The 24199-nt window shown below is 39.4% G+C and overlaps 2 protein-coding genes across 2 annotated transcripts; one reads left to right on the top strand and one right to left on the bottom strand.

Annotated features, from left to right (window-relative positions):
- Positions 1–1220: 1220 nt before the first annotated feature.
- LOC104939725 (lactase-phlorizin hydrolase) lies at positions 1221–14468 on the bottom strand. Its single transcript, XM_019263444.2, has 15 exons — positions 14350–14468; positions 11526–12079; positions 7700–7787; positions 6931–7609; positions 6196–6844; positions 4550–6100; positions 4182–4450; positions 3816–4106; positions 3551–3749; positions 3043–3245; positions 2832–2938; positions 2607–2738; positions 2244–2467; positions 1813–2049; positions 1221–1675 (listed from the first exon to the last, which is right to left on the bottom strand). Exons 1-15 carry the CDS (start codon positions 14466–14468, stop codon positions 1479–1481), a joined length of 5499 nt encoding a protein of 1832 aa, XP_019118989.2. The 3' UTR covers positions 1221–1478.
- A 2761-nt stretch (positions 14469–17229) lies between these two features.
- On the top strand, positions 17230–24199 carry LOC104926114 (lactase-phlorizin hydrolase). The gene is made up of 12 exons (XM_027278944.1): positions 17230–17832; positions 17919–18567; positions 18662–20215; positions 20441–20709; positions 20834–21124; positions 21763–21961; positions 22140–22330; positions 22412–22518; positions 22642–22773; positions 22953–23176; positions 23376–23612; positions 23752–24199. The coding sequence occupies exons 1-12, from the start codon at positions 17230–17232 to the stop codon at positions 23997–23999; spliced, it is 4704 nt and encodes a 1567-aa protein (XP_027134745.1). The 3' UTR covers positions 24000–24199.

The following is a 24199-nucleotide window of genomic DNA, read 5'->3' as shown; positions in this document are numbered from 1 at the left end:
TGGTGTTTTTTTTAAACTTGTCCACAGCTAATTCCGGTCAAATGGTTAGTTGAAGTAGTTAAGGATTGTCTAAGCATACACCTTTATCTTCATATTAACTCCTAGCCTTATTTGAAAAGTAGATAATTAAATGTTGGGTCACTGATCTAAACTGGTTCTAAAATGTTGAAAGGCAGTTCCATGCAAAGTTTATTTATCAACACGTAACTGGTGAGGGAATATTCAGAAAAGCCAACAAAACGATATCGGACCAGGCGAACCTTTGATTACATGCTTAAGTTTATAATTCATTTAGTCTTTAGCGTAATTGTTACCATACCAAAACAATCATGAGAAACCGTTACAGGGAGTCAGTGGTTGGTTAAGTATGTTCCTAGTGTGGCAAAGAGGAGTGTTCAGTATAAGGTCACTTTGCAAGAGTCTGCACTGCTTGCATCTTCAGCCCTGCCATGAGGTATCTGAAGAACCAGCGAGAAACTGAAGCGAGGTGGACCAGGGTTCAATGCAACTTAAATGTGACATGACAGAAACTTTATAACCAGGGTATATAGATATACAGGCATTGCAGACAGTTGTGTCTCAGAGAACACAATTTATCAGAGGATACAGTAGTGAGTAGTGTAGCTATCACCAGTAATATTTACCCTTAAAATAAACTACTAAACATACTACAGAATCAATCAAATATACCAACTTAAATGAAAATCACAGTGGAAATAGGACATTTTTTGTTATATTTTCTTCCATTATGGGGATGACTAACTTGCCTAGTAATTTAAAACATGGTATTAATGAATTGAAGCATATGCCTAATATTTAAAATGCAAATAGGAGGTATCACATTAACTGGATTGCACAGGGATCAGCTTAGTCCTACAGTGACCTCTAGTGGCATTATGTGGTAGCTACAATGTAAATGCTAACTAGCCTCTAAGAATAGCATTATTGAGCAACAGGAAAGATGTTGGACTTCTGCAGGTCAGTGTTTTATGCATGGTGCAATATCTGTTTCACAACATAAGTGCACATGATGCCTGTCATATACTTAAAGGTACAGTATGTAACAGCTCTTGTCATTGTAGAAAAAAAGACTAAGATGCTGTTATATTGATGATTTTATATGATACTAGGTAAACTCAGAAAATCTTTGGTGTTTTACTTCATAAATTATTTATTTCTGTTTTATTTTAACACAGGCAAAAGTGCTTGACATACTGCAACATACTATTTGGTAATTAGTGATACAGTTACAGGGTACAATAACATGGATCATGAGAGAATTGTATATCCTTTTAATCATAGCTTCGAGAATAGCAGTAACATATTTGATATATTCATATTTGTTGAATCAGCCATTAGTACAAGAACTTGCCTGCAATGAATACCTTCACCAAGTTTTATAAAATTATGTTTATATAAATATGCTGCTCAGATGTTTACTGAGGCAGTTCAGTGTATGTTGGTTTTTTTCTTTATGTTTAACCAATCAACATTGTTTTCTTGCCCTTTTTTGCCTTATATAAGAAAAAGGATAAACAAATAACTCCAAAAAGTGCAACAATTATTAAAGCAAATATGGTGTTCAGTCCAGTCTCAGCATCACTGATAGAAAGCGTCATACCCAGGAAGCTCACTGCATTGTCTGAGGGAGTGGTTGTGGTCGGCACACTTGTTCCTTTAGAAAAAACACAGAGGTTCTCATTCTCATTTGAAATGTCTTTAATGATAAAACTACTAGTCTACACAATCTACAGTAAATCGCTTATGTTCATCAGTCAAAATAGACATCTCAGCAACTCTGCATCAACTTACCTTCAGGGATAGGATTCAAGCACTCATGGGGTCCCAAAGCAGGGTCAGGGAATCCATTGCAATTTATAATGGTGGAGTAGGTGGAAACAGAATTCTTGGCCACACGAGACAAGTTAGGGTCCGAGTGATTGACATAGAAAAGGCCAAATCTCTCTGAAAAGCCAGTAGCCCACTCCAGGTTGTCCATCAGCGACCAAGCTGTGTATCCACGGATATCCACATTATCTACCAAGTAAGCTGGGAGGAGAAAATTAAGACAAGGAACACAAAATTCTTTAGTCATGATAGATATTCTGTAAAACAGCAGAATTACAATGAACCATTATATTGCATCTATTCCCTATTTATATACTTACATACTTTACATGGGATATTGTGAAATTGTTGATATGACAATTAAGAAATATACAATGAAGGTTGTTGTTTTATACCTTTCAGCACCTGGTTGATGTATTTTTCATAGTAGTAGCTCCTAGGAACATCATTTAGGTCAATAGGTCCCCGCTCTGACATGCCATTTTCTGTGATGATAATAGGTGGATTTCCATACTCCTCCTTAATGAACTTTAATATCCTTCGGAATCCAAACGGTGAGACCTTCAGCCAAGATGAACCTGAATCCGGCCAGATGCGATCAGCAATAGTTCCTGCACCCCTGGGTCAATAAAGTCAGTGGAAAGGTTAAAATAAAGCACACAATTAAGTAGAAAGATAGTTTTTAAATGATCACCACGTAGCTATGTATGTATTGCTTCTTCCACTTGGTTACTGTAAGTATGTTGGTACTTGCTTACCTATCAGCATCATAGTGCTGAAGATCTCCGTAGTCCACAGGGAATGCCAGCACAGTGGTGTAATGGTTGAACCCAAAATAATCATAAGTACCCTTAATCCTCTTAATCTCTTCAGGAGTGAACTCGGGCAGCCTGGAGAAATTGTATTGAAAAAATTAAATCTCCCAGATAAATATAAAACAATTTTCCAATATTATTTTGTTTTGTTTTTGTTTTTCTTAATACCGAGATTTTGGCAGACCATGAGCTAAGCTTCGCTCTCGAATGATTGTCTTCATCATGTTGCTGTAGTGTCCATTAAATACAGGATGGGCAAACCAGCCAATGTAAAACTGAACAAGGAGACACACAACAGTTAACTCTAACAATTGCATTACATGTCTGAAGTAAAATGTGAAAGGAATTGTGTACAAGTATTTCCTTTTTAATTTTTTACCTGCACCACACGTCTTGCAGCATCAATGTCCTCCTGCTTATAGGGATTCCTGGGTTCTGACCAGTCAGAGTTGATGGTGATGGAGATAATTCCTTCCTGTTTGGCCCTGTACTTGTCATTGTAGAGATGCCAGGCCTCCGCATGAGCTTTAAGCAGATTGTGACCCACAATGTAGGGTAGAGTGCCTGGTCGAAAACTGATCCCTGAACACACACAAGGAGTGATTTGCTAGTTTGTTTAGCTGTATGTTTTTTGTCATTGTGGTTTACAAATTCAAGACTATGGAATGGTTTCAAGAAAAATAAAAACAGACTGATTTAAGATAGATCTTCACCTGGGCCATAATTTTTATTTCATCAATGATGTTATCACTTGGTTGATGACAAAATAAAATTCAGCAGAGCAACAATGTTAATAATGTTTTGATAAAATTCCACTTTTTGACCACTTTTTTCACATCTTAGTTAGCATATATAGGTGTGAGGTGTAGTGTGATGTGAAAGCATACCTGGGGCAGCTGCTCCATAGCCATGGCCTACATTGGCTATATTGTAAGGCTCATTAATGGTAATCCAAAATTTCACTTTGTCGCCAAGACGGCTAAAAATAAGGTCAGCATAATCCCTGAATTTGGCAATAATAGTCTCATTCTCCCATCCTTTAATGTCCTGCAGAGCTTGCGGAAGATCCCAGTGGTAGAGAGTGATCTGAAAGTAAAAGAAACAGTTAGATTTACTAAATATGATATGAGATGCTGTCAAAAAAATACATACATGAGGTTGGATGTTTGCAGCAAGTAGTGCATCCACTAGTCTGTGGTAGTAGTTGAGTCCAGCCTCGTTAATGTGCTTGGTGGTACCATCAGGAAGCACCCTTGGCCAGGATATGGAGAAACGATAATGGGTCACCTTGAGTTGCTTCAGTATAGCAACATCTTCTTCTACTTTATTGTAACTGTCACAGGCTATGTCCCCATTGTCATCATTGAACACTCGGAGAGGAGTGTGAGCAAACTTGTCCCAGATGCTGAGACCTTTTCCATCAGCTCTCCATCCCCCTTCAATCTGGAGACAGAAAATCAGAGAAGGAATATATGGGCAATTCCCTGATCCAGCTATATAACAGTATAAAACAGTTACCTGGTATGATGCTGTTGCAGTACTCCAAATAAAATCTTTGCGGAAATGTCCATAAAGTAGCTTCTCGTCATCTGGTGTAGGGAAACCATTGTCTTTTATGACTTGGTAGTAGAACTGAGCTGAGTACTTGGGTGTCCTTGGCCGATTTGGGTTTGTGAAGTTAACATGGTGTAACCCAAATCCAACCTTGTAGCCATTAAGCCACTCAAAAGAATCCATGAGAGATGTTGCAATGTATCCTTTCACCTTCACACCATCGAGGTCATAGGCTGTTATTAAAATACACACACACACATGCACACAAATAAATTACTGAGTCATGAAAACCATTAATATTCCTCTTAAGAAATGTACTTTTGTCATTGCACCTTTCAAAGCCTCATCAATATAGGTCTTGTAATAAAATACTCTGGTAGCGTCATCCCAAGTTGTCTTAATGTCTGTAGCTACTCCATTCTCAGTAACATAAATCTCTGGATCCCCATACTCCTCTTTGATCCAGTTGAGGAGTCTTCTCAAGCCCCATGCTACAGCTCTCTGGTTACTGATGGCAGTAGTTGGTGAATCTGCTTCCTCTGCTTCGGACACGTCCATGTCATATTTATAAGATTGAGGGGTAAGCCGGGCTGTAAGATGGCTTACTATCTTTGTTGTGTAATGATTTATACAGAACATATCAGCAGTTCCCTTGATTAAGTTCTTTTCTTCTTCAGTGAAGGAAGGTAGTCTTGTTTCTGGAAGACCTTGGAGTTCACTTTTGTTTCCAACTTGCCACTTCATTGCATCAGGATAATCACCATTCTTGAAGATAGGGTGTGCAAACCAACCTAGTTGGAACTGCAGAGCACGGTCAGCAGCCACCACTTCACGAGGAACATTAACATCTTTAGGTTCAACCCAATCAGCATTGAGGGCAATGGACACTAGACCACCTTGGGATTTGCGATACTTATCATCGTATGTGTGGTAAGCCTTGGCGTGTGCTTTTATAAGGTTATGTGCAATGTTGTACGGTGCAGTGCCTGGATTCTTAACATTTGGTGGGATTGTTCCAAGTCCATATCCTGACCATGCAATTGTGTGAGGCTGGTTGAAGGTCATCCAAAATTTCACTCTGTCACCAAAAGTAGCAAAGCAATAGTCACAGAAGTCATTAAAAATATTAATCATGTTTACATTTTCCCAACCACTGATGTTTTGCAAAGCTTGAGGGAGGTCCCAGTGATAGAGTGTCACCATGGGAGTGATGTTATATGCTATGAGGCCATCAATGAGTCTGTTGTAGTAGTCAACACCTTTCTGGTTCAGGGAGGTATTCTGACCATCAGGAAAGATCCTGGACCAGGACAGAGAAAATCTATATGTCTTTACTTTCAGAGCTCGCAGCATGTAGAGGTCTTCTTCCAGTCTGTGGTAGCTGTCACAGGCCACATTCCCATTGGCATTGGCAGGAATACTGCCAGGTTTTTGGGTGAAAGTATCCCAGACACTAGGTCCCTTCCCATCAGCATCCCAGCCACCTTCAATCTGGTAAGCCGAAGACGATACTCCCCAATTGAAGCCTTGTGAGAAAGTGCCGTAGTGATAGAGTTTTCTTTGGAATTTTGACTGGTGTGAGAATTTCTCCCAGACAACCTTTGATTTAGAGGGAACCTCTGAGGGTGATAAAGCAGTTGGACGGTGGGGAAGTTGCATCTCTGCCTCTTTAAAGACATGACTTTTGCGTAAACCAAATCCATTTTGCTTGATAACCTGAGAGAAGAAATATGCAGATTGCTTTGGGGTTCTTGGTCTGTCTGCATCTTGAAAGTTGACATGGTGAAGACCAAATCTTTGGCTGTAGCCTTGTTTTCCCTCAAATCCATCCATGAGTGACTGCACTGTGAATCGCTGCACATCCACTCCATCTAAGTTTATTGCTACAAAATGGACACACACAACAGAACATTCAATTGAAATTCTTTCAACATTGTGTAAAAGATGGTTTCCTACTAGAGACATTACAGAAACTAACCTTTCAGGGCCTCATTGATGTAACTCTTCATGTACTCTATTCGATGACTGTCATTGAGAGTGTCCCCACCGTACTGAGTAGGCATACCATTCCCAGTTATATGGATAGGCACTTTGGTAACATTCAAGTATTCTGTGGAAATATAGTTTAGAAGTCTTCGGAGACCCCATGGTACAGAATAGATCCAGTCAGAAGCTGCTACGGACCATGAAGGATCAACGTGTGCCTGGAAGTCACCCACCCCTTGTGGACCAGGGGTGCAGCCACCATCACTGTTGTTGACCAACCGGGAGGTGTAATGGTTTAAACCAAAAAAGTCAGCAGTTCCACGTATCCTCTGGCTCTCTTCAGGAGTGAAAACTGGAAGCCTTGCAGGCTCAGAATGGGGACACTTATTTTTTTTCTGTTCTATCTGAGTCTTTAGAGTTGCAGGATAATCTCCATTTACAAATATGGGATGTGCAAACCAGCCCAGCATGAACTGCAGGTAGCGATCTGCAGCTGCTATGTCTTCAGGTCTGGATGGGTTCATGGGCTCAGCCCAATCAGAGTTTAATGCAATGCCTACTTTCCCACTTTGTGTCTTCCTGTACTTGTCATCGTAGATATGCCAGGCCTCAGCATGGGACTTGAGTATATTGTGAGTGACCTGAAAATCCAAAATAAATGGCTGTGTAAATTTATACAATGACATTAAATCGTATATTCACATTAAAGTAAGAACACTACTCTCACCTGATAGGAAGCAACCACATAGTCTTTTACACCAGGAGGATGTTCACCAGTGCCATACCCAGCATGGCTCACCACCCAGGGACTACTGAATGTGTTCCAGGTTTTGACCCGGTCTCCAAACCTGGAGAAGCAGAAGTCTGCATAGTCCTTGAAGGCTTCAACAATGGAAGTGTTGGTCCATCCACCAGAGTCCTGGAGAGCCTGGGGCAGATCCCAGTGGTAGAGAGTGACAACAGGCTGTATGCCAGACTCAATGAGAGCATTGATCAGCTTGTCATAGTAGAGAGCCCCTTTCTCTGAGTGACTGCCCCAGTGGCCTGAGGGGAAAATGCGGGCCCAGGAGATAGAAAATTGGTAGGTGTTGACATTAAGACCTCGCAGGAGGTAGACATCATAATCCACCTTGTGGTAACTGTCACAAGCCAGATCAGCTGTCTGATTGTCAAAAACCTTGTTTTCATGACCAAAACGGTCCCAGATGGTCTCTCCCTTCCCATCTTCTAACCAGCCTCCCTCAACCTTAAAGGACTCACTGGAGGTGGCCCATTGGAAGTCAACAGGAAAAGATTCATTTAAGAAATGATCTCGTTCTGTTGTGGTCTGGGTCCCAAACCTATTCCAAACATTCTTATAACTAAATTTAGATGCTGCAAATCCACGGTAGTCTGAAATTCCATGACTGTTGGAAAAGATAAGTAAAAAATGAAAACATGAAACACAGTTTGTTAATATTAATGAAACTGCCTACTTTACCAAGATGAACTGTTACCTGGTTGGGAAGTTATGCGTATCCAGTACACCTAACATCGCCATTACATCACACCCAATAAAATTCATTTCATCATCGACGCTCAATGCTGTAATGAATGCAAAAAAGTTACTGACATATATAACAAACATTAATGAATTATGCAAAAGTAAAAAGATACAGTTCTTTTTGTTATATAATAAGACTGTGAATTACTAAATGCTAACATCAACATACAAACATGGTGACAATAATGATGCTTAATGCTGATCCTAAGAAGGTATACTGTAGTGTTCACCCTCTGAGTTAAGCATGTTAGATATTCTACCATTCTATCAACAATATTTGTCCAGGCTGTGTGTGTGTGTGTGTGTGTGTGTGTGTGTGTGTGTGTGTGTGTGTGTGTGTGTGTGTGTGTGTATGATGCTATGCATAGACTCCAGTTTCCCTCTCACCTGCCTGATTACCTCACCACTTGAGCCTAACCAACCAGTCAACCCATGCTGCATAAAACCCGTCTCAACCTTCCAGACTCCAAATTGTTCAGTCTCCCTGTTGATAACAGAGCTACGGCCACCTCTGTGCTCTTTTGTAACTTCTCTGTGGTTTTTGGTCTTCTCTCCATGCTTCAGGACATGCCATTCCCCTGCCACGTTTAGGTCCATCACCCTAGAGGCCATGCCAGTGACTCCACCACCTGCTCCACATATTCCCTTTGTGTTATCAATGAACTGTTTAAACAAGATGCAGTCTTTGGCTGGTATTTGCAATTAAGTCCACTACCATTTAACCATGTACTACCCAAAATCCAGTGGAACATTGGTTTTTGACGTCCTGGGAAAGAGACTCTACAAGCTTTTTTCTATCATTCTCCAGTATGCCTGACCCTGACCTTAAGTTGTGTTTTATGCATGAACTTATAAATAGAAAAGCAAGTCCTCTGCAGCACCTTTCCTTGTTGAACTTTACTAGACCACAGTGAGAATATGGTCATGCTAATCGCTGCTATATTATATGACTCAAATGATTATTGTACTGTAAAAGCTTACAATATTGCAATGTTAGGTTAGGCTTGATAGCCTAGTCTTAATGAGGAAAACTAGATAAAGCAAATTATACTGAGACTGTAAAGTAAAAATACTAGCTAACAGCTACAAAAGTGATATTAAGGTAATGAAATTTACCTTCTAGGAAATTACCAAAGACCGGAAATTGACTGTCAGAGCACCCATTAACAGTCATCTCGTATATCAGGATCGGCAAACCGCTACTGTACATCTACAACATAACATAACATGCATGTAACTGCAGTGTAATAGCAATGCAAAATATGAAAGGCAAAGTGAAAAGAAACACATTTTAATGTTTGCTTTACCCATACACTGTTCAGCTCATCTGCAAAGTTTAATGTAGAGGCGCAGTTATATTCAATTGCCACTGACAAGAAATCCGTCTGTTGAAAATAAGAGATGCATCACAATATGTTATCACACTGATGTCTCCTAATAAAAAAACAAACTGCTATGTAAGTTTAAAGTAATGCACCATTATATAAGACAGTTATCTATATGATCATAGTAAAATCATATTCAAACAGTAGTAGTAAAAGTAGTAGTAGTAAAATCTCACTTTTCTGACAATATGTATGTATGTCATTATTTTTTGTCAATATTAAATTTATGGTCATGGGAACAGGAGAATATCCCAGTAGGAAGCTACAGTAGGTAACAGCAGCTGGTATAGAAGCAATACAGGCATACATGTGGGAAACTGTTTTAATGTATTAGAGAGTGTTTTATAGGAGTTTTTATGCACACACTCATTATAGGTCTATACTGATTTTATACAGCTGTTGTTTTGCGATGTGTGAGAGGGCAGAGACAGGCATGGAAACAAGCTCCTGACATACTATCTGTGCACATTTACAATAATTAAGATAAGGAGAGGCATAAAAAACTTTAAAAGGCTAACAGTATACTTTGGAGCGTGCTGAAGTAAGAATAGACAATAAATTATCAGTGGAGTCTGACCCCTTCATGCACTCAACAACTAATATAGTAAAATATTTTTTAGGGAGATGTGTCAAGATAGAAACTTTGTATTAAATCAATTCAGATATGTGTTTGCTAGATGGGGTATATTGAACCACAATACTGTTTGTCTTCTGCAATAATAAAGGAGAACTCAGAATGATCAGAATGGAAAATGAACCACTTGTAAGTACTAAACCAGGGATTCACTTTAAAGAGCTGGATTTGAAAAGATTTCAGTTTTCTTCAAAACATCGATCCACACACAGAAGGATTATTTCACAATGGTCTCCAGCAGTTTGAGTGTCTTTATCTGAGGTAAAGTAAATGAAGAAAACTCTTATAGCTAAGATAGGTACTTGAGATTCATCATCATCAAGTATTGCCAAAAAAATACAATAGTTTTTCCAGAAAAGTGAATTGCTTAGTAACAAATGTTGTTTTTATTAATACATGTAGGATTATAGATTGACATAACATCCACAAAATGATGTTATGAATAAAATACATTTCTTTTTGTGATAATATACTATTTATTTTTACTTTATTTTATTTTCTGTTTGTACTGACTGGTATAAAGTGTCTCAATACAGTACCTATAAATACCTACCATCATTGATGGCAAACTACATAACATGGAAGATAACATTCTAGAGGACAACAAAAGCTGCTTTTACTGATGAAGCTAACTTTGGTCCTGATCTGCTGGTTTGGGAATTTTAGCCATCATTCCCCCTGCACCAAGAGTTTCACCTTCTGCCCCATGGGTGGAGGTATGGTCCCTAGAGCTCAAGGCTCCCTCATCCCTAAGGCAATTGCTGCGTCACCATGAACTATAGTCCACCTTTTATTGTTGCACTTTGTACATTAGACAACTTGTATGTTTTTACTCATTGCATTTACTTATTGTTTATAGTGTCTTTGTTGCTGTCGTATATACAGCATGTTTCTTGTCTCTTTTTTTGAATATTGGACATGATGTATATAAATAAGGCTGAAAAGTTCTTGAAAAAACATATCTACGTAAGAATAGAAAATGTAGCTTACTGTAGTTGAACCTTTAATCTGGGGAATAATAGCAAAATCTCTCGCTCCAAACCCAAGTGACAGACGTCTCCCTGTGAACATGGAAGCATAAAGGCACTAAACACAATGTAAACTAAAGAACATTATAATTCAATTTCCACCAGCTAAGGAATATGTGGCAGTTTGTTTTCAGCTAAGCATAAACAGACCTTTTTCACTGAGGATATTTTGACAAAGCTCAGGTATGAATAATAAAAATGAATGACGGCTGATTTCCATTTAGCTCCTTCAGTTTCAGGGTCCTGGTATTTTGCATGCTGGCTCACTGTCACACTGGCATGGTTTATTGGGATACTCAAAATAAACAGAGCTATGTATAATGCCATTATTAATACCTGTGCTTTCCAGGGTCAAAGTGTCTGCTGTGTAAAAGGCGTGAAATGCGTGCTTCGATTATTTTATTGACAGCAGCTGGATTATTGAGATAGGCATGATAATGCCATAAAAAAGGGGTTAAAGTTACAAATTGGTCATAAAGTAACCATTCATCATTAAGTTGCTTTTCCAAACACGTTAAACAGATGACATATAACTTAATATTATATAATATTATGATTTAGAATATATATATTACATAATATTACATAATTTACATAAATTAGATTTTCAGTGATTATAGGTGACAACAAATAATTACTGTTCTATTTAACTATTAAAACATTTTCACAAATGCAGAATTCTGATCAGGAGCTCTCAATCACATCTTAACCTTTTCTACAAGTCTTTCTTACCTTTGTCAGGGAACCGTTGATGGTAGAATTGGTAAATGTTCTTATTGAGTTGGAGAATATTTTGCAGAGCACTAGAAGTGCCTGAAGGCTGCCCATCATGCAAAACTTTGTCCAGGTCACTCAGGGTCACCCATAAGTGTGCCAGTGCTCCAAACTCCTGGAAGGCAAACTCAGCATACTGCTGAAACATGTCTACCAGCTCCTGGCTCTCCCAACCTCCATACCTTGACCTCAGAGCTTCTGGCACTGTGGATCCATGGAGGATGACCAGAGGTTGAAGGCCCACCTTCAGCAGCTGTGCCAGCAGGGTCTGGTAGCAGGTAACCACAGTCTGTTGGAGCTGGCTGGGGTGTCCTGTAGGCAGGAGTTGAGCCCATGACAGCGGTATTTTGAAGTGGGTCACACCTTTGCTCTGGAGGGACTCAAAGTACTGTATAGAGCCTGGAGGTATGGGATGACTGCAGTCAAAAACACCATTCACCCCTAATGCTCTCTGCAGATGATTTCTCAGAGGGCCTCCAAGAACCATGAAGTCCTCCTGTCCATTAGCCTCACTGCTCAGGCAACCATACACACAAAAAACATACAGTAACGCAGCCCACAATAGATACTTCATTGTGGCTTGAAATGGATAGACTGATATTATCCACTGATAACCAAGCTCTTTAAAGCTATTCCTAATCGCATCTTTATACAATTAAGATCAATATCACATCCAAGTGGTGCAAGTTTCAGTGTTTTATTACAGTTGTGTGATACGGTGGGAAAGACTCTGGACTCAGACATGAAGTGATAACTACTTGTTTGAACACCATAAAATATGTAGTCACAACATGCTTAAAATAAAAAAATAAACTATTATTATATTTAAAAAAACCTATACAATGCCCCGTTTGCAACTTTCAGTCTTCTAGAAGTGCCCTCTTTGGTTTCTTTGTTCTTTCGTACCTCTTTCAACTTCTTGTCCTTCTCCATGAATTTTCATGTACTACAATAAAAATAATGTTTTTCTTTATGGGATAAGATAGCTAGTACATAGGGCAGCTACTTCCTTGATAACAAGCAGGTAAAGACATAGTGACCTGGAGTTTTGTTCATGAGGAGCCTTTTGGATTGCTTTTACTCTTCAGATTGAAATGGAATCAACATCGGAGTATCACTTCCACTACCTATGTTTTATCTTGTTAATTTCTGACTAACAGCATATGACAACTATCAAGATATCCATCATAAACTATTATCAACAGACATACTCTCCAGATTTAGGTTCAACTGAACTTCTTGGATTGTAAAAACATGACTAATCAAATCTCTGAAAGGTTAATGAGCACGACCTTTAAATTCAGCTTTTTGGATATGAAAATCCAAAAACATAATAAATTATGTTTCCCTTGCTTTTGTTCCCCGTTGTCTTTAATAGGTTCAATTCAGCTATATGTGCTTTCATGTACACATTGAGAAATAAATCCTAAAAATAAATTCCTTTAATTTTTGTTTAGCTTAAGCAGTTGTATCAATTTTTTTGTCAATTTTTGTGTCATGTCCTTTCTTTATTGCAAGTGCAGTAGGATGGTAGAATCTTGAGCAAGTTTTACCACTTGTATTGTCTTCTGAGCAAAAGATCCTTGAGAAAATTGTAAAGTTAAGCATGGCATCACAACAGATTAACAGGTTATATATTATTTGACAATTTTATATTATTTACCTCTTAGCAACTAATTTTAATTAAAGTATCAGAATACATAATATTGATTCTATAAAATCTAAACTGAATTAAAACCTGCAGATACACTGAAGCCACTATTTAGCACCAATACTACCCTGAATATTGTGTAAATTTAGTACAAATTCATCAGTAACAATCTTCACCTGGACTTATTACATATATAGACCCTGACCCCCATGAATGACTGAACTCTGAACCACTGTGTAGTTAACACACATGAAATGTTGACTAATTTATTTATTATTAAAAGTGATAGTGACATTGTGCAAAAATACTTTTCTTTTAGTTTTTTATATTATCACCTGATTTTCAGTGTTCAGACCGGTTTTATTTTGTAAGATTGCTTAACATAATTGGCTCCTCAAACCCTGCCTTACCTGAGGTAATAATTTCCTTAGACACAGAGAAAGAGCTTGACAGGACTGAGTGGGAATGTTTGCATTATGTGCTGAAAAGATCTGGTTTTAGCTTTAACTTTGTTGAGTGGATCAGTCTTATTTTATAGACAGTTTGACAAATACCGGGTACAAATTAAATCCTCCCCATCAACCATTTATCTAGTACTATGTCACTGTTCTCCATTTCCACTTCCAGAGTTGTCTCAGATTGATTTCGATATGTAAAGATGATGAAGATGGTGATTCTTTCCAAATTCTTCTACCTGTTTCAGCACATTCCAATTTTTATAGGCAAATCCTTTTTTCATCAGCTGGATCAGATGATGTCTTTATTCCTATGGGTTAATAAGCCTCCCTGCATCAGGAAAGCCAGTTTACAACTCCCCAAAAGATTGGGTGGCCTTGCACTATCCAACTTTATCCAGTACTATTGGGCAAGTAATATTAACAAACTGAGTCACTGGCTTGACAGCAGAGCGAAGGCATGTCCCACATGGGCCCAAATAGAGCTGTGATCCTCTTGTTTCTCCTTGCAGTCTTTTCTCACAGCTCAAACCCATAAAGTTTCCCAGAATCCAATGGTCCTTGATTCAATTAAGATCTGGATGCAATTCCAGAAACACTTTAGCCTAAACGACCACTTAACTCTAGCCATGGTTTTTAAAAATAATGTATTTTCTCCTTTTTTAACTGACTCTACATTCCGTAGCTTGCAGGATTGAGGATTGCTGTGTCAAAGACCTTTATAAAGAAGGCACTTTTACTGGCTTCACGGAACTTGTGGCACTTAGGCACTTTATTAAGACCACTTACCCCCATTTCGCCAACCACCTGTCCAGATCCCTGATTGACTCACTTTGGACCCTGCTCAGAAACGCTCCACCTCTGTCCTTTATAACTCTATTGACTCCCTTAACGCTGACGCAACAGCCTGCCTGAGACAGACTTGGGGAGTGCCAATATCAAATAATCAGTGGGGCCAGATCCTTGGTCTGGTCCACTAGTTTTCTGTGTGCTAGACATGTCCTACTACAATGTAAAATTCTTTTCAGAGTGCACTAAACAAATGCTTGGCGGGCGAAAATATACCCAGGAACCTGCGACAGCTGTACTAGGTACTTACGCTTAATTATATTTTTGCTTTTATTTTTTGTGAAGTTCCTCCTTGACCTCTACACACATTTCTTGTTTTTACCTTGCATCATAAATCTTTGTCTCCTATTTGACCTCCTGTATTTTATCAGAAGAATTCAAGGCTGAGAGCACTCGTAAAGTATCATAGCAGTGGTTACCCTGCATACAGCAGTGTCACTTATGAAACTTGTCTGATATTGTCCTGCTATAAAAGGTTAACCATCCAGTGGCTCATTCAGTTCCCTACATTCGGACATCATGTTGTTACTGGGGAATCTTCTCTGTCTGTATTTGATCACTGTGTATGGGTGCATGTGTCAGAAACATGAAGATCAACATCAGGCCATGTTTCTTGCAGGTCCCATGACTGATGAACTCGTTCATGGAGCAGTGTTGGACGCCTTTGACTGCAGTCATCCCATACCTCCAGGCTCTACACAGTACTTTGAGTACCTGCAGGGCAGAGGGGTGACCCACTTTAAAGTACCACTATCATGGGGTCAGCTATTGCCCACAGGCCTCTGCAACCAGCCCCAACAGGCTGTGGTTACCTGCTACCGCACCCTGATGAAACAGCTATTGGAGGTGGGCCTTCAGCCTTTGGTTGTCCTACATAGATCCACGTTGCCAGACACTCTGAGGTTAAAATATGGAAGCTGGGAGAGCCAGGAGCTGGTAGAGATGTTTGAGCAGTATGCAGAGTTTGTGTTTGGAGAGTTTGGAGCGCTGGCAGACTCCTGGGTGACGCTGAGCAGCTTGGATGAGCTGAGAGACGCTGAGCTGCAAAATGCTCTTGATGCACACACCAGTGTCTACCGCCACTACCACAAACTATTTCCTCATAGAGGTAGGAGATCAATATTTCATTGCATTATGTGCTAAGCTTCAATTACATGATTGCAAAACCGCAGACTAATGCTTTTTTGTAGAAAATGTTTTGCTTGCATAGTAATGGGAAAATGTTAATCAATGTTTATATTGTATGATATACAGAATGCACTCACTTACTTACTGCAGTGCATTTTTATAAACCTTTTAAACAAATACAAACACAACAAACTGTGTATGGCCAGAACATAAATTGAAGATGTCTTGTACAACACTTTAGACACAAGTACGATTTTTATTTTGGTACCCTTGAAAACATTGTGATATCTATTTGTATGCATGACCACATTACATCTGTTTATAATGGTGGCTTTTCGGATGCAACCTTTCTTATCTTCATTTTTCCAGATTTATTAGATGATAAAGGCTCCCATATCTCTTCACCTCATGTACTAAAGTTCATGATAAGGAACTGAAGTAATGCAGGGGAAAGTCTAAAACCGAGGGAAAAGCTTAGATCAATAACTGAAATAGCATACTATGTGTTACAGATGGAGGAGTATCAGTTGGGGGAAAGGCCAGTAAAGTCGCAATCATCTGTGACACTCAACTACTGGTGAGATCACATAGAACATAAGCATATTTTTAAAGTATGTCAAGATGTGATAAACGTGTGTTCAGTTAATTTTATTTGTTCTAATGAAGAATAATATGTCTTCCACATCCAGCTACACTCACACATATACCTCTATTCCAGAAATATTTAGATTTCCTCTCCATTAAAATTCAATATGACTGCAGCACTGGACAAAACCTGGCCGATGAACTGCTAAATGTCTTGGTATGTACTAAATTAAATATACCTAACAGTCTTCAGTTATATATATGATAGATGGGAAGCTGTAATATGCTATATGGTACAAAACATAAATGTTTTCTTTTAGGGAAAGTGTGGAAACAAACCTACTCTCTTTTATGAGGTGAACATCAGTGACTGTTCTCCTTATCAGTTCATGTCTGATACAAAAATCTTGAAAGGTAATGTATATCATACTATATGATATGAGTATTCTTCAAACTCAAATTTAAAAAGCAAAGTGTACCACAGATCAATATGTTCATATCATGTCACAATTTAATTTAATCTATTTGACACCTAAGATAGAAAGTACTTAATTATGTCATGTAAAATGTCATAAATGATTCAAGGATTGTAATATAATTTGCTAACAATGTTATTATATGGTACATGACATATTTTTATGCTTTTACAGTGCTGAGTAATGACAACCAAAATGTCCTTGGAATTGACATGGTAGATATCTTACATCCAGATGACACTATCCCAAACAGGTATTGTAGTGCATAAATATATTACATAGACCTACCTCTGTATAAATTATGGTGTGTCCATGTTTGATAATGAGCATTTCAGATTGTGATTGTATGCCATCACATGCACCAAAACATATTTGTTGGATTACTCCTCAGTTATTAAATTTTTTAACATCTTGTTCTTTTTGTCTTAAGTCATTCACACCAAAGAAAAAACAGAAACAATTTTCAAACACCTTCATGTTCCATGATCTACTGCAAGACTTGGAGCAATTTTGCCACCATGACCTTATCTGAGCGAGATGCCTTCCTGAATGAATCTTTTCCTGTTGACTTCCAATGGGCCACCTCCAGTGAGTCCTTTAAGGTTGAGGGAGGCTGGTTAGAAGATGGGAAGGGAGAGACCATCTGGGACCGTTTTGGTCATGAAAACAAGGTTTTTGACAATCAGACAGCTGATCTGGCTTGTGACAGTTACCACAAGGTGGATTATGATGTCTACCTCCTGCGAGGTCTTAATGTCAACACCTACCAATTTTCTATCTCCTGGGCCCGCATTTTCCCCTCAGGCCACTGGGGCAGTCACTCAGAGAAAGGGGCTCTCTACTATGACAAGCTGATCAATGCTCTCATTGAGTCTGGCATACAGCCTGTTGTCACTCTCTACCACTGGGATCTGCCCCAGGCTCTTCAGGACTCTGGTGGATGGACCAACACTTCCATTGTTGAAGCCTTCAAGGACTATGCAGACTTCTGCTTCTCCAGGTTTGGAGACCGGGTCAAAACCTGGAACACATTCAGTAGTCCCTGGGTGGTGAGCCATGCTGGGTATGGCACTGGTGAACATCCTCCTGGTGTAAAAGACTATGTGGTTGCTTCCTATCAGGTGAGAGTAGTGTTCTTACTTTAATGTGAATATACGATTTAATGTCATTGTATAAATTTACACAGCCATTTATTTTGGATTTTCAGGTCACTCACAATATACTCAAGTCCCATGCTGAGGCCTGGCATATCTACGATGACAAGTACAGGAAGACACAAAGTGGGAAAGTAGGCATTGCATTAAACTCTGATTGGGCTGAGCCCATGAACCCATCCAGACCTGAAGACATAGCAGCTGCAGATCGCTACCTGCAGTTCATGCTGGGCTGGTTTGCACATCCCATATTTGTAAATGGAGATTATCCTGCAACTCTAAAGACTCAGATAGAACAGAAAAAAAATAAGTGTCCCCATTCTGAGCCTGCAAGGCTTCCAGTTTTCACTCCTGAAGAGAGCCAGAGGATACGTGGAACTGCTGACTTTTTTGGTTTAAACCATTACACCTCCCGGTTGGTCAACAACAGTGATGGTGGCTGCACCCCTGGTCCACAAGGGGTGGGTGACTTCCAGGCACACGTTGATCCTTCATGGTCCGTAGCAGCTTCTGACTGGATCTATTCTGTACCATGGGGTCTCCGAAGACTTCTAAACTATATTTCCACAGAATACTTGAATGTTACCAAAGTGCCTATCCATATAACTGGGAATGGTATGCCTACTCAGTACGGTGGGGACACTCTCAATGACAGTCATCGAATAGAGTACATGAAGAGTTACATCAATGAGGCCCTGAAAGGTATAGTGTTGAAAATGATTGCTTAAGTAATACATTTCTAATTTCATATACCTGTATTTATACTTTAAACATCCTTTGTCTCTTCTCTCAACAGCTATACATTTGGATGGAGTAAATGTGCAGCGGTTTACTGTCCAGTCATTAATGGATGGCTTTGAGGGTCCGCAAGGCTACAGTAAACGTTTTGGATTGCACCATGTCAACTTTGACCTGCCTGACAGACCCAGGACTCCAAAGCAGTCTGCCTACTTTTACACCAAAGTTATTGACAAAAATGGTTTTGCCTCCAGAAAACAGTACTTTAAGGTACCAGAGGTGAACAACATAGCATCAAATAAACTTCCCTCAATGCCACCTTCCACAGTGCCATCACAAGCAAAGAATGTCTGGAGAAAATTCTCCAGCCTAACCAATTTTCAGAGAAAACTCTATCACTACGGCACTTTCTCACAAGGCTTCAACTGGGGAGTATCGTCTTCGGCTTACCAGATTGAAGGTGGCTGGGATGCTGATGGGAAGGGACCTAGTGTCTGGGATACTTTCACCCAAAAACCTGGCAGTATTCCTGCCAATGCCAATGGGAATGTGGCCTGTGACAGCTACCACAGACTGGAAGAAGACCTCTACATGCTGCGAGCTCTGAAAGTAAAGACATATAGATTTTCTCTGTCCTGGTCCAGGATTTTTCCTGATGGTCAGAATACCTCCCTGAACCAGAAAGGTGTTGACTACTACAACAGACTCATTGATGGCCTCATAGCATATAACATCACTCCCATGGTGACACTCTATCACTGGGACCTCCCTCAAGCTTTGCAAAACATCAGTGGTTGGGAAAATGTAAACATGATTAATATTTTTAATGACTTCTGTGACTATTGCTTTGCTACTTTTGGTGACAGAGTGAAATTTTGGATGACCTTCAACCAGCCTCACACAATTGCATGGTCAGGATATGGACTTGGAACAATCCCACCAAATGTTAAGAATCCAGGCACTGCACCGTACAACATTGCACATAACCTTATAAAAGCACACGCCAAGGCTTACCACACATACGATGATAAGTATCGCAAATCCCAAGGTGGTCTAGTGTCCATTGCCCTCAATGCTGATTGGGTTGAACCTAAAGATGTTAATGTTCCTCGTGAAGTGGTGGCTGCTGACCGTGCTCTGCAGTTCCAACTAGGTTGGTTTGCACACCCTATCTTCAAGAATGGTGATTATCCTGATGCAATGAAGTGGCAAGTTGGAAACAAAAGTGAACTCCAAGGTCTTCCAGAAACAAGACTACCTTCCTTCACTGAAGAAGAAAAGAACTTAATCAAGGGAACTGCTGATATGTTCTGTATAAATCATTACACAACAAAGATAGTAAGCCATCTTACAGCCCGGCTTACCCCTCAATCTTATAAATATGACATGGACGTGTCCGAAGCAGAGGAAGCAGATTCACCAACTACTGCCATCAGTAACCAGAGAGCTGTAGCATGGGGCTTGAGAAGACTCCTCAACTGGATCAAAGAGGAGTATGGGGATCCAGAGATTTATGTTACTGAGAATGGAGTAGCTACAGACATTAAGACCACAGTTGATGACACTGACAGAGTATTTTATTACAAAACCTATATTGATGAGGTTTTAAAGGGTGAGTGCACATCAGTTACTACAATTTTAGAACATACTGTGTGTTAGGTCCCTTCATTTGGCATTGTAAAGGTAAAAAGTGTTGGACATGGTTGTTATATTTGAATAGATACATGCCCACAGTACCCTTTATGGCCTGTGAACCAATGAAACATAGACCACAAATCCATAATGTCAACTTTTTATAACAAATTATGTTTTCTCTTTTTTAATATATTTTACACAGCTTATAATCTTGATGGTGTGAAGGTGAAAGGATATATAGCAACATCTCTCATGGATTCTTTTGAGTGGCTTAATGAGTACAAAATTGGATTTGGGCTGCACCATGTGGACTTCACTAACCCAAACCGACCAAGGACACCCAAACGCTCTGCTCACTATTATTACCATGTCATGAAGGACAATGGTTTTCCCCTGCCAGATGATGAAAAGATACTTTATGGACAGTTTCCCAAAACTTTCAACTGGAGTACTGCGAGCGCTGCTTTCCAGGTAAGCAACGCTGAAACTTTTCTTCTCTTCTCCAATGGCAGAGCGTGGTGCACTGGCATTGTTGTGTCAGTTATTTTAACATATTGTTTATTAATACACTCTTTCAATTTTCCTTTCATTTCAGATTGAAGGAAGCTGGAGAGCCCATGGAAAAGGATTGAGTATCTGGGACAAGTTCGCCCATACTCCTTTGAGAGTGGACAACAGTGACAATGGCGATATTGCTTGTGATAGTTACAACAAGATTGACAAGGATGTGGAGGTGCTAAAGAAGTTGAAGGTGACCCACTATCGTTTCTCTGTATCCTGGCCCAGAGTGCTTCCTGATGGCACCAACAACCATATCAATGAAGCTGGACTGAACTACTACCATAGATTGCTGGATGCCTTGGAAGTTGCTAATATACAACCCCAGGTAGAGAGTGTTGTTGCTAATAACCACTAATGGTTGCTATATGCAGTACTGTATTGGAAATTTTTGACTTTGATGGGTGGACGGCATGATGCTGCATTGGTTAGCAGCCACACTAACAAGAAGGTTTTGGTTTGAACCTTGGCTGGGGCCTTTCTGTGTGGAGTTTGCATGTTCTCTCTGGGTACTCCTGCTTCCTCTCACAGTCCAAAGACATACACTTAACAGGTTAATTGGTGCCTCTCAATTGACTGTAGGTGTGAATTAAAAAAAAAATGTAATTTTAGAAACTTCATTAATCATGTTGAATGTGAAATTACTTCTCCACATTTAACCCATTATTGTGAGTGTGAATGGTTGTTTGTCTCTATGTACCCTGCAATAAGCATGTACTCCGCCTCTTGCCAAAATTCATCTGGGACATGCTTCAGCCCCACCAAGACACTGATGAAGATACATGGTTACAGATAATGGATGCATGAATAACTTTTATGGCCTCTAGTGGTAGTATCAGGAACATTAGTGCATTTCATGCTAAGAATTGTTATTGTTTTAGCAAAAATACAATTTCACCCCAAAAGATAAAACATCACCTGTAAGAAAAGAACTGTAGTAAATATTTCCTTTCCTCTGTTTCTCAGGTGACCCTCTACCACTGGGACCTCCCACTTGCTCTACAGAAACTTGGAGGCTGGGAGAATGAGACCATTGTCCAGAGATTCAGAGACTATGCTGATGTTTTATTCAGCCGATTTGGAAGCAGAGTGAAGTTCTGGATTACTCTAAATGAACCCTACATTGTAGCCAACCTTGGCTATGGATATGGTACCTTTGCTCCAGGTAATTAAACACAATTCTTTTGAGATACTTTCTATATTTCTTTTGTCTCATGGACATTGTATGAAGATCATAAATTTAACTTACCTTTTAGATCACATTTTAAGCCTCAACAAATATTTGAAAACGTTACAGTGTATGATGATAAATGACAATGTTAATAATCCCTCAAATGCTTTAGGAATTGTGGGCAAGCAGTATATTGCAGCTCACAACCTGATCAAGGCCCATGCTGAAGCCTGGCACCTCTACAATGACAAGTACAGAGCAACACAGGGTGGTCTCATCTCCATTACCATCAATTCTGATTGGGTGGAGCCAAGGAACCCATATAAGCAGGAGGATGTGGACGCAGCTGAACGCTACTTGCAGGTAGAAAAATTAATTTCTCCACCATAACTGAGTCTTCCACTTAACTTATAGTAAACATTTAACATAGAATTTATTCTGCAGTTTTTCATTGGATGGTTTGCCCATCCCATCTTCAATGGTGATTATCCTGAATTAATGAAAACAATTATTCGCAAAAGAAGCCTGGCTGCCGGTCTCCCAGAATCACGGTAATGATTCAGTTCAATATCTTAGCACCTAATTGCTTAAAGTTGTATGCACACAAGTACATGTTTGATGTTTATGGAGAATATCTAAAGTGAGCTTTGAAACAACTTTTCTTTGTAATGTAGGCTTCCTGAATTTACTCCTGAGGAAATCAAGAGGATCAAAGGGACTCATGATTACTTTGGCTTCAACCATTACACCACAGTTCTTTCTTACCCAGTTGATTTGGGAAATCAGCAAGATTATGAAGGTGACAGGTAGGTTGGAATTAAAATAAAATGTGCCTGGATAACATTTTTTGTAGCCCTAGGTAGAAGATTGGTGTTTTAAACCCACAAGTTTTAAACCCACAAATACATGTCATAACGTGGTCAGCTCCTTGTTGAGATGACCTCATAAAGACTAATGCTGTGCTAATGTCCAATTCAATATCCAGGGGCACTGGAACAACCCATGACCGTACCTGGATTGAATCTGGTTCTTTCTGGCTAAAGATCACTCCTTTTGGGTTTCGGAAAATCCTCAAGTTTATCAAGGATGAGTATGGAAACCCGCCCGTCTATGTCACAGAGAATGGGATCTCAAAACGAGGAGTGGTGACCTTGAATGACATCCACAGAATGCACTACTATGAAAACTACATTAATCAGGCCCTGAAAGGTACCACAGCTCATTTATGGGTATTTTATTGCTTTTGTAAAAAGTTAAAATAAATTGAACTTAGCTTATTTTGTATACCTTTTATTTATTATTATCATGAGCAACTGAACACCAAATTAACTTACAGTCTAATTAATTCTAAGAGTTTTAAGATATGTACATGGATGTTAAATGTAGCCCTTTTCTGTTGATTTTTCAGCCCAACTCCTGGATGGAGTTGATCTGAGAGGTTATACAGCATGGTCATTAATGGACAACTTTGAGTGGGCTGCTGGCTACTCTGAGCGTTTTGGACTTTTCTATGTGAACCGCTCCAACCCCACTCTTCCTCGCATCCCTAAAAAATCAGCTTCTCGCTACTCCTCCATCATTACATGCAATGGCTTCCCAGACCCGGCCCTCGGACCCCATGAATGTTTGAACCCTGAACCTGAAGGTAACTTAATACTCCATGGTCCACAGATTCAAAAGCAATGTAATCATTCTATGCTCACTTACCAGATGCTAGTTCTCTGGTCTACATGCAAACTATGTTAATTACATTTTTCTTGTTTCTTGTGTTTCTCTTTCAACAGCTACAAGTGTCCCCACTATGACCACAGAGAACACTCTACATACAAGTTTCCCTATTCTGCCCCGGAACATGGTGGACTTCTTGGGTCTTGAGCTTTCACCTCATGATGCTGAAGTTGCTCTTTATGTTATCTTTGCATTTCTTCTTGTAAGTGTGCTTGCTATAATATTCGTCGTATATCGGCTTCTGAAAACAAAAAGTAAGTTAAAGAGAACTACAGTGGAATCTGTTAAGATGGAGAGAATGTGAGGAAAGCAGCCCTTTTTCCCTCTTTCTTTTTCTGGGTCTAGGTTGTATGCACCTGTATAGCTAAATTTTATGTTTTGGGTGCCGGAAGAATGAAAGTCAATATGGTTTCTTTTGTTTTTTCTGTGGTTTCTTTTTGGAATCTTACAACAATATAGAACAACTGTGTTATTTAAGGTTTTAGATCAATTTAGCTGTTTCGA

This window comes from Larimichthys crocea, chromosome I (genome assembly GCF_000972845.2).
Source record: "Larimichthys crocea isolate SSNF chromosome I, L_crocea_2.0, whole genome shotgun sequence".
Classification (NCBI taxonomy): domain Eukaryota; kingdom Metazoa; phylum Chordata; class Actinopteri; family Sciaenidae; genus Larimichthys; species Larimichthys crocea.
This window is presented reverse-complemented; position numbering and strand designations above follow the sequence as displayed.

Bases quoted from the DNA above. Each gene is read 5' to 3' on its own strand.
- LOC104926114 (XM_027278944.1), top strand. From the start codon at position 17,230: ATGACCTTATCTGAGCGAGATGCCTTCCTGAATGAATCTTTTCCTGTT. The intron at 17,833-17,918 runs GTGAGAGTAGTG...TTGGATTTTCAG, and splicing joins ATGTGGTTGCTTCCTATCAG to GTCACTCACAATATACTCAA. The intron at 21,125-21,762 runs GTAGAGAGTGTT...TCTGTTTCTCAG, and splicing joins TTGCTAATATACAACCCCAG to GTGACCCTCTACCACTGGGA.
- LOC104939725 (XM_019263444.2), bottom strand. From the start codon at position 14,468: ATGGGGGTAAGTGGTCTTAATAAAGTGCCTAAGTGCCACAAGTTCCGT. The intron at 3,750-3,815 runs GTATGTATTTTT...TTTTACTTTCAG, and splicing joins CTGCAAACATCCAACCTCAT to ATCACTCTCTACCACTGGGA. The intron at 2,468-2,606 runs GTAAGCAAGTAC...TTATTGACCCAG, and splicing joins CAGCACTATGATGCTGATAG to GGGTGCAGGAACTATTGCTG.